At 31.1% G+C, this 11,647-nt stretch overlaps 1 protein-coding gene and 1 long non-coding RNA gene across 2 annotated transcripts; one reads left to right on the top strand and one right to left on the bottom strand.

Annotated features, from left to right (window-relative positions):
• The first annotated feature begins 2,622 nt into the window (after positions 1-2,622).
• LOC139522643 (uncharacterized) lies at positions 2,623-3,339 on the top strand. The gene has a single exon (XM_071316110.1). It carries the CDS (start codon positions 2,623-2,625, stop codon positions 3,337-3,339), a length of 717 nt encoding a protein of 238 aa, XP_071172211.1.
• A 1,465-nt stretch (positions 3,340-4,804) lies between these two features.
• Positions 4,805-11,415, bottom strand: LOC139522270 (uncharacterized). The gene is made up of 5 exons (XR_011664366.1): positions 11,345-11,415; positions 8,068-8,152; positions 7,689-7,767; positions 5,308-5,464; positions 4,805-4,913 (listed from the first exon to the last, which is right to left on the bottom strand). It is a non-coding gene; the product is annotated as an uncharacterized lncRNA (long non-coding RNA).
• Between the last annotated feature and the right edge of the window lie 232 nt (positions 11,416-11,647).

The following is an 11,647-nucleotide window of genomic DNA, read 5'->3' as shown; positions in this document are numbered from 1 at the left end:
AAGGCATGTCACCTTTATATTTAGGTTATAATGAGTTATTTTAGAAACAGTTGCACAAAAGCATGTCACCTTTATATTTAGGTTATAATGAGTTATTTTAGAAACAGTTGCACAAAAGCATGTCACCTTTATATTTAGGTTATAATGAGTTATTTTAGAAACAATTGCACAAAAGCATGTCACCTTTATATTTAGGTTATAATGAGTTATTTTAGAAACAATTGCACAAAAGCATGTCACCTTTATATTTAGGTTATAATGAGTTATTTTAGAGACAATTGCACAAAAGCATGTCACCTTTATATTTAGGTAATAATGAGTTATTATAGAAACAATTGCACAAAAGCATGTCACCTTTATATTTAGGTTATAATGAGTTATTTTAGAAACAATTGCACAAAAGCATGTCACCTTTATATTTAGGTTATAATGAGTTATTTTAGAGACAATTGCACAAAAGCATGTCACCTTTATATTTAGGTTATAATAAGTTATTTTAGAAACAATTGCACAAAAGCATGTCACCTTTATATTTAGGTTATAATAAGTTATTTTGGAGACAATTGCACAAAAGCATGTCACCTTTATATTTAGGTTATAATGAGTTATTTTAGAAACAATTGCACAAAAGCATGTCACCTTTATATTAAGGTTATAATAAGTTATTTTAGAAACAATTGCACAAAAGCATGTCACCTTTATATTTAGGTTATAATAAGTTATTATAGAAACAATTGCACAAAAGCATGTCACCTTTATATTTAGGTTATAATGAGTTATTTTAGAAACAATTGCACAAAAGCATGTCACCTTTATATTTAGGTTATAATAAGTTATTTTAAAGACAATTGCACAAAGCATGTCACCTTTATATTTAGGTTATAATAAGTTATTTTAGAGACAATTGCACAAAAGCATGTCACCTTTATATTTAGATTATAATGAGTTATTTTAGGAACAATTGAACATATAGCATGCCACCTTTATATTTAGGTTATAATGAGTTATTTTAGAAACAATTGCACAAAAGCATGTCACCTTTATATTTAGGTTATAATAAGTTATTTTAGAGACAATTGCACAAAAGCATGTCACATTTATATTTAGGTTATAATGAGTTATTTTAGAGACAATTGCACAAAAGCATGTCACCTTTATATTTAGGTTATAATGAGTTATTTTAGAAACAGTTGCACAAAAGCATGTCACCTTTATATTTAGGTTATAATGAGTTATTTTAGAAACAATTGCACAAAAGCATGTCACCTTTATATTTAGGTTATAATAAGTTATTTTAGAAACAATTGCACAAAAGCATGTCACATTTATATTTAGGTTATAATGAGTTATTTTGGAGACAATTGCACAAAAGCATGTCACCTTTATATTTAGGTTATAATGAGTTATTTTAGAAACAGTTGCACAAAAGCATGTCACCTTTATATTTAGGTTATAATGAGTTATTTTAGAAACAATTGCACAAAAGCATGTCACCTTTATATTTAGGTTATAATAAGTTATTTTAGAAACAATTGCACAAAAGCATGTCACATTTATATTTAGGTTATAATGAGTTATTTTGGAGACAATTGCACAAAAGCATGTCACCTTTATATTTAGGTTATAATGAGTTATTATAGAAACAATTGCACAAAAGCATGTCACTTTTATATTTAGGTTATAATGAGTTATTTTAGAGACAATTGCACAAAAGCATGTCACCTTTATATTTAGGTTATAATGAGTTATTTTAGAGACAATTGCACAAAAGCATGTCACCTTTATATTTAGGTTATAATGAGTTATTTCAGAGACAATTGCACAAAAGCATGTCACCTTTATATTTAGGTTATAATGAGTTATTTTAGAGACAATTGCACAAAAGCATGTCACCTTTATATTTAGGTTATAATAAGTTATTTTAGAGACAATTGCAGAAAAGCATGTCACCTTTATATTTAGGTTATAATAAGTTATTTTAGAGACAATTGCACAAAAGCATGTCACCTTTATATTTAGGTTATAATGAGTTATTTTAGAGACAATTGCAGAAAAGCATGTCACCTTTATATTTAGGTTATAATGAGTTATTTTGGAGACAATTGCAGAAAAGCATGTCACCTTTATATTTAGGTTATAATAAGTTATTTTAGAGACAATTGCACAAAAGCATGTCACCTTTATATTTAGGTTATAATAAGTTATTTTAGAGACAATTGCACAAAAGCATGTCACCTTTATATTTAGGTTATAATGAGTTATTTTAGAAACAATTGCAGAAATGCATGTCACCTTTATATTTAGGTTATAATATTTATGATATAAAAGAGGGAACACACTTCAATGGATAGCGAGTTTCCTTCCGGGGCCGATCACAACAGGTTGTTTTAGATGGAAAGAAGTCAGAAACATCAGACGTAGCATCTGGGGTTCCCAAAGGAACTATAATTGGGCCTCTTCTCTTTTCTTAACTACATAAATGACATGTCAGAACTAGTAACATCTAAAGCTAGATTAGTTGCAGATGATTGTTTAATTTACCGACAGATATGTAAAGAGGAGGATACCATCTTACTCCAGAAAGACCTAGACCTCCTACAGAAATAGGAGGACAAATGACTCATGCAATTCAACCCTGACAAATGCGAGGTACTACGGGTAACCAATAAAAAAATTACCATTAACTATACCAAACATGGAAAGACATTAGAAGTAGTGAAGAATGCTAAATATCTAGGCCTTAACATCAGCCACAACTTATCGTGGAACTACCATATAGGTACAGTAACCAAGAAAGAGAACAACATCAATTCTTTCTTGAGAAGAAATATCAGCTCCTGTCCTAATACGATCAAGGCCCAATGTTATACCACACTAGTAAGACCAATTATGGAGTATGCTTGTGTCATTTGGGACCCGATAACGCAGAACAACATCAGACAGTTAGAAATGGTGCAGAGAAGATCAGCACGCTTTGTAACTGGGGACTACAGAACCACTAGTAGTGTTACCCGGATACTTAAAGACCTGCAATGGATTGAATTACAAGAACGTAGAAAGAGTGTAAAGACCATCATGCTCTACCGCATAATACACCATCTTGTTGTAAAACCACCTGAGCAATACTTAATACCAAGGGGTGTAGCATTAACAACTAGAGGACATGACACCAGATTCCTACTACCCTACTCGAGAATACAAAACCACCAGCAATCATTTTTTCCATCGGCAATTCGTCTGTGGAATGAACTACCATCAGCTGTCATCACAGCTTCCACTGTGGAAGGATTCAAAGACAGCCTCCAGACAACTGCTTCATGTAAGATATTTCAGTTTTAATTGTATATAACACCACGATGGCTTTTAACCAAATGTTTGTATATAGTATGTTGGAAAGATGTTTCCTTTGGGCATGTGTAACTAGTCATTTGCGATAATACACCAGAGGTGGTATGCAAATTATTGGAAGAAGAAGAAGAAGTTATTTGAGAAACAATTGTACAATAACATGTCACCTTTATATTAGATTATAATGAGTTATTTTAGAGGGAAAAAATGCACTAAAGCATGTAACCTTTATATTTAAATTATATTAAGTTATATTAGATACAATTGAACATATAGTTATCAAAAGTACCAGGATTATAATTTGGTACGCCAGACGCGCGTTTCGTCTACATAAGACTCATCAGTGACGCTCATATCAAAATAGTTATAATGCAAAACAATTACACAGTTGAAGAGCATTGAGGATCCAAAATTCCAAAACGTTGTGCCAAATACGGCTAAGGCAATCTATTCCTGGGACTAGAAAATCCTTAGTTTTTCGAAAAAATCAAAGTTGTGTAAATGTAAAAGAGAAGATGTGGTATGATTTCCAATGAGACAACTATCCACAAAAGACCAAAATAGCACAGCCATTAAGAACTATAGGTCACCGTACGGCCTTCAACAATGAGCAAAGCCCATACCGCAAAGTCAGCTATAAAAGGCCCCGATAAGACAATGTAAAACAATTCAAAATAGAAAACTAACGGCCTTATTGGGGTTCGTGTTGTTTATTCTTTAGTTTTCTATGTTGTGTCGTGTGTGCTATTGTTTTTCTGTTTGTCTTTTTCATTTTTAGCCATGGCGTTGTCAGTTTGTTTTAGATTTATGAGTTTGACTGTCCCTTTGGTATCTTTCGTCCCTCTTTTATATAACAAAAATGAACGAAAAACAAATATGTAACACATAAACAAACGACAACCACTGAATTAAAGGCTCCTGACTTGGGACAGGTATTACTTGATTAAATTTACTTGACTGGGCGGAGTTAAAACGGTTCGCTCATCATTGACCAGTCCATCTACTGATAGGTGTTTTCTGATAAAGTCATCAATGACATGTTCAGTTATGGTCACTGTAAATGCGTTTGGTGACACTGATAGGTGATTACAAATCAATGATAATTATAACGGCAATCATCCTTATCACACATATCTTCCAATAGACTGTCCTTATGCAAATTAAAACATAAGCTTCTCCCGATCAGTTAAAATAACATTGGTAATACATACATAAATAATGTGGCGGGGTTAAACATGTCACCTTTCTAATTAGGTTATTATGAGTTAATGTAGAAACAAATACACATATAGCATGTCACCTTTATATTAGGTTGGTCCCCTCCGTAAAACATTCAGTATGCCTCGCTTTTTTCCAGTTTCCATTTTTTTTAATGTAAAAGGTACAGAAGAATAAGCATTATGTAATCACACTTTCACACAATATCACAATCTGAATACTGCTGTATAAAACTTACTTTGGATTCAGCGATATATCAGTTTGACAACTTGCATTGACCATCTCCACTTTATTTTCACTGTCTTTAAAAGCCATAATCCTTTTATACTAGTTCTGACATGACTTTGCTGTTATTGAGGTATAAAGAATGAATACTTTATTTGCAAAAAACATAACTCAGTACATGTACCAGGAACTGTTCTTATGTAATGAAAAACTTTCTGCAATTTTTGGTTTAAACATAGTCATACATGTACATAAACCTCTGAACCAAATATGACAGACTTACTAACATACATTTGTACATGCAGTTGGTTCCCTTAAAATGAAGTTATTACAGGCTGTAATATGTGACTGTACAAAAATTTCAAAGTCAATAAAAAAGACTTGCTGAGTTTAATCATAAAATCTTTAAATAATTCATAAATGTCAAATAAATGTCAATGCCTATACTTCTACACAAGATGTTTTTACAAACATATATCAAATATTAATAAAATACTATGAAAATAATTTACTTACCAGTTCTATTACTTCCAAACATCACATTCAGTGATTCAGTTACTGACTTCCACTCAGTACTGTCATTAAAAGTACACTCTGTAACTGTAGCGAGAAGATTTTCCTTCTCTTCTGGTGTCCATTTATTATAATTATTATTTCTATCAACACTACATATCTACAGTAAAAAGTACCGGTACATGTATTTGAGCAGTTAACAGCTGCACTGCTTACATGGTGTATATAGGATATAAGCAATAGACAACAATAGATTATTGAAATTTAAACCAATTTGTATATTTTACAATGAAGTACTTTATAATATTTCCCACAGAAAGTAACCAAAAGTTAGCGTGCAATAATATCAGATTATTACATGGTATTTTTCATATCGCATGTATTATCAGCCCTAGGTTCAATATCAGCCCAAGAGCCGCATGACTCGAGGGCTGATATTGACCGAGGGCTGATAATACATGCGATATGAAAAATGACATGTTATGATCTTTTTATCATATGCTTCATCAATGGAGACAAATAACAGATTCATATATTGATCCTAAACCTTTTACGTGGTTCCCAAATAGAAGTTCAAAGAGTGAAAAGTTCACGGACGTCGGACCCAAAATTTAACTACATTCGATAGGAAATCTTTCTACCTACAGAGAATTTTCTTTTTAATATGGACGAATCGACAAAAAAAAATTCAACAATATACATTATGAAGACTGTTAGGAAAAGTCAACCTTTTCAAAATAACTTTTAAATAATAAATAATTATGTTTGAAACTTATAAAAAATGCATTTATTTAATAATTTGTTTCTTTTGGTTTTTTTATTTTTTTATTATTATTGTACACAATATACTTTTCAGTATTTAAATAATTGTTTTGTACACTATTTTGTAATGTTTTTTACTGAAAACGTAGCATTGATGTGTATTTTCCGGAATTTGCCGAGTATCACCGGAATGCCATGCGATAACGTTACGGAAAGGCATGTGATAACAATCGAAGCATGTGATAAACTTTTCATATCAGCCCGCTAAGCACCAATTCGAAAAATATGGAATTTACGTAAATTTAATGCTATTATCATACAGTAAAAATCATATGTTATTTAGTCTAAGTATATGATAAATTCCAATATTGCACTAGTGCATTAAATCTTCAAAATTCATGACATCATGAACAACAAAATCTTAGTTGAAACCGATTTTTACATTCAAATGTTATATTGCTATACAATAAAAGGGTTATTGCATGAATATTTGGGATTATTCCATATTGATAAAATTTTAGTAGGGTTTTCTATATGAATTGGATTTTGAATAATACAGTCTGCACGGTTAGCCACTAGTCCGATGCCCCAGACTAGAAAAATTTCATTCGGACTAATAAGTTTTTGCAAAACTTTGTTTGGCCAAATAAGAAAAATGTCAGAATATTGGTCTTCGTCTCCGTATTAAAAACGTCTTATATTTGACTACCTGTAGGGTTCTACCACAGGTAGTACCCTACACCCCGTAAAAAAATATGTAAAATTTCCAAATTTCAATAAAACTTTTTTAGATAACGAAAAAAACGTTGTTTTCGTGTTACACTTTGTACCCGAATTTCCATAAAACTCGCGCGATTCAGACTAAGACCGGGGATAAATTCGTTATCTACGTTCATACCCGTAGATATGGATATGAACGTAGACAACTTATAATATTCATGCAATAACCATTATTCATGACATCATGAACAACAAAATCTTAGTTGAAACCGATTTTTACATTCAAATGTTATATTGCTATACAATAAAAGGGTTATTGCATGAATATTTGGGATTATTCCATATTGATAAAATTTTAGTAGGGTTTTCTATATGAATTGGATTTTGAATAATACAGTCTGCACGGTTAGCCACTAGTCCGATGCCCCAGACTAGAAAAATTTCATTCGGACTAATAAGTTTTTGCAAAACTTTGTTTGGCCAAATAAGAAAAATGTCAGAATATTGGTCTTCGTCTCCGTATTAAAAACGTCTTATATTTGACTACCTGTAGGGTTCTACCACAGGTAGTACCCTACACCCCGTAAAAAAATATGTAAAATTTCCAAATTTCAATAAAACTTTTTTAGATAACGAAAAAAACGTTGTTTTCGTGTTACACTTTGTACCCGAATTTCCATAAAACTCGCGCGATTCAGACTAAGACCGGGGATAAATTCGTTATCTACGTTCATACCCGTAGATATGGATATGAACGTAGACAACTTATAATATTCATGCAATAACCATTATTCTTAGGAGTATAAGCACTAAATATATGTATTGTATTCAATTCAGCAGTTATGGTAGTTTATTAGATGTACTTTTAACATGTTAATAAAATTGTATTGAATTAGACTTACTTCAGGTTTTTTTTTTATTCAGAGGAGATATTGATGGGGATGCTGTGTTTTCCCTTTTTCTCTTTAGAAAGCCTTCCATCTGAAAAATATTATTTGCAATATAAACAATCATCGAAAATAAAATCACCTTAACTACCTTTTATTTTTGTTTGACATTAGAATCTCGTTATAAAATCCGCGTCGCCAGGTAAACTAAATTTGCGACAGTAAAACTACCGATGGACGTCCTTAAAGCTTCAAATACAATACAGTTATCTCTTAAATGTCATAGTAATTTATTTCAACATCTGAATATTTTAGTTGGCATTGAAAAAATTGGAGAGAGCACAATCTGAATGTCAATGAAGACTTTGTGATTGATAAAATGTATAGCTTTCACCTCTAAATATGTTATATCTGCCATCTTAGGCTATCCAGTATCTTTTGTTCTTCAGCAAACAATAATCATACACTGAACTCAGGAGCTGAAAAAAAAATATATGCTTTTTTATATCACTTAAATCAACACTAATCATGTTTAATAACATTTAAGATAGTACACAGTTAAAAGTCTTTATTTTTGCATAGTTTTACTATTTCTTTTTTTGTAACTGTCCATTATATTTCATTTATGATTTTTGACCAAAATAGTAAGTGTCCATTTCTTCATGATATTCCGATAAGGCCTTTTATCATAAAGCTGTCATGGATGTGTGTGTTTCTAACAAATTGTCCAAAATTATATTTTTTTCATAATTTTCTTTTAGTAACAAAATATTGTTAACCTTTTGTTCATATGCCTAGTATTTCTTTGCCTCCAATTTTCAATTTATCTTTTCATGACCTGAGTCATTTTAGACTTTAAATCATATTCTTATCAGCAACCTATCTTAAGGTGTTGGATTACTTCTGTTCTTTTTTTCCTGATATTTATTTTTAAGATGTTTTCAATGGTTGTTTAAATGTGATGAGTCAATCTTTTTCAAAACATGTTTGAATATTGTTCTTTGTTGTTTTATACCACCACCATTCAATATTTTAATCACACAAAAAAATTGTTAACACTACATTATATATTCAGTTTCAAGAAGGCATTGCAAGTAACTTGATATCTAGAGGTCCATATTGGTTTATATTGATATTCTCCTACATGTGTACTTGTATCATAATTTGTATTTGTATTTTTGAAATGCATGCATTGTTTGTGTAAGTTGCTATACTAAAGTCATGATTGTATCCTGATCAGGACATAATGAACATCTATATATTGTATTGTTAAATAATAATTAATAAATTAATTACATTACATGTTACACTTTTGGTTTTTACTTCTGACCCTGAGTAATTTCATGTTTTGTTGTACTCATAAAAATGATAAAACTTGAGTATAATCTATATCATATCTGTTTCCAAGTGAGCCCTAAAATAGAGGTTAAATAAGCTGTCATATTCCTTCAGTATGGTTACATGTAAATGTAACAGTAAGGCCACACCAATTTAATTTCTTGTTCTACGGATTTTTGGACTTCAAAAATTGGGGCGAGCGAGCGATTTAAATATTTAATAAAAAAATATTTGATTTGGAAATTTTTGAGGCGAAGCTTGAAAAGTAAAGGCGAGCGACTATATTTTTTTTTGTAAACATAAAATAGTAGGTTTTGACAATTTTAAAACTTGATTTATCACTTGTACTTTGACCATGTTGACATTTCTTTATTTTTTGGAATTGCTATATGTATGTGTGCCAATTAATGAGACAATTCTTCATCCTAAAAACAATTTTATAAGTATCCCTTTTAATGAGGGGTCAATATAAGTTATAATGTATTTTTTTGTAAATAACACTTTTTAGTACAAAAGGCCTCATCTTTTCCCAAAGAACTATATATCTATCTGGTATTAAATGATAAAAACATGTCCAAGAATTTTGTGATATTCCTGGACCTTAGACATTTTAACACATTTTATTTAATATTATTTAAAACAAATGGACACCTCTAGTTTTTTAAAATATGATGTATTTCACCTCTTTTTAAGTAATAAAATTGAAGTTTTTCAATTGATTTGTATAGAAGCACTATACAAATCCTTAGTATTTCTTTTCTACAACAGTAAAATGATCCCATATGAGCTCTGTTAACACAGGGCATTGACCCAGACCAAACAGCAAGCTATAAGGGACACAAAATTATAAGTAAAATTGAGAAAGGAAATTGGGAATGTGTCAAAGCAACAACAACCCGACCATAGAGCAATCACAATTCGAACTGGAAAACCAACGATCTTATTTATATATACAAACGGGAAAATAACAAATGATTTTTAAACATCAACAAACGATATCTACATTGTAACTGCTGAATGACAGGCCCCTGAAGCAATCAGGAAAGTTGCTTAAACATGCGGCGGGTATGGATTAGTTTTGTATTACCAGCATACAATATAATTGCAGTTGAAGGCATTTCTTTCCGAAGTTCTTTGAAGTTTATTCTAACAACGAAAATTTCTTGATAGAGAATTTAAGTAAGGGGAAGGAAACCAATGTTTTGTTTTGACTGGTATTTTCCTCTGTTACATATTTCTATCGGAGCACTCCCACTTTAGTCTTGGGATAAATGTGTATCATGCTGAATCAAATATTATTTCAGATATTTACACAAATGGGGTGCTTATATGTTTAAAATCGTTATATACAGGTAAGACTGTATATATCTTTTTATAATATTTACAAAAAACGGTGCAGAAAATGGACACGATAACATTTCCCGATGCAGGAAGCGGAAATAAAAAAAAATATTCTGTTTTGAAAAAAATAGGTGCGGGCGGGTCCGTCGAACAAGGAATTAAATTGGTGTGGCCTAATATAAAATTTATTGTAACATTGGAGGGTAATTGTGGGAATGCAATGTCGGGTAAGGAACCAATTCATCATGAATGTAACAATAATATTTGGTTCTTTATAATACAGTTGTATTGTTACATTTCCATCTATAAACTGTAGCCAGTGCTTTTTTTTTTAATTTGCAATAAATTTTTGATCTGTGTTTTAGGAGTAGAATATTGGGAACAATCAGCCTGTGAATTAGAAAGGTTCTCACTAGCCCTTCTTCTATATATATAAATGATGCCTTTAAAATCTATTTCATATTTGTGGGGTTTGGATCGATCCTTCCATGGTGTCAATATTATGTGTCTTAATTATTTTCAATTTGACCCAAGTACATCAATCAAAACCTTTTGTCTAGGGACAAAATTCTACAAGGCAAATCCTCACCCATATTCACACCATAAAAAGTGCAAAATAAAATAGTGGGTTGAAGGTGATTGCAAGAAATTCTGAAAAACTGGTCAAGACTCGCGATGTCAGAACGATTAAAAAATGTTTTTCAGCTCATTTTTCGTTAAAGTAGCTATTTATACACTTCTTTTCATGAAGAAATCTATATACAGTGAAAATACAGTGAAAATTATGATAATTTATGGTTTACATGGTTTGTTTCGTCTCCTATTAGTGTAATTGAAGCTGGTGTTGCGAGTAAAACATAAACAATGGACAAATTGGCCACTTCAAAAGCTTGCCCATTTGAGAATATAGGATTTGCATATTTAAAAACAGAATAATATCGTTCAGATGATATATAAGTTTCTTATTTTCAACTTGGGCAACACAAAATTACTTCAGTCAACAGTTTCAGTGCTTTATGTCCTGCTCTCACATCTTTGAAGCGAAGAATTTGAACGACCAGGGTGAATGCGCATGCTCGGAAATCGGCTGTTTGAAATAGTAAAATTAGCCCATACCGGACGGTATTGTCAAGAATTTCAATAACGGCCGGGAAACAGACTACCTTTATATTTACATCATAATGATTTATTTTAGAAACAAATGCACATATAGCATGTCACCTTTATATTTACATCATAATGATTTATTTCAGGAACAATTGCACAAAAGCATGTCACCTTTGTAATAGATCATA

This window comes from Mytilus edulis, chromosome 5 (assembly GCF_963676685.1).
Source record: "Mytilus edulis chromosome 5, xbMytEdul2.2, whole genome shotgun sequence".
In the NCBI taxonomy this organism is placed as follows: Eukaryota; Metazoa; Mollusca; class Bivalvia; order Mytilida; family Mytilidae; genus Mytilus; species Mytilus edulis.
The sequence above is the reverse complement of the archived record's forward strand: the minus strand, read 5'-3'. Positions and strand labels throughout refer to the sequence as shown.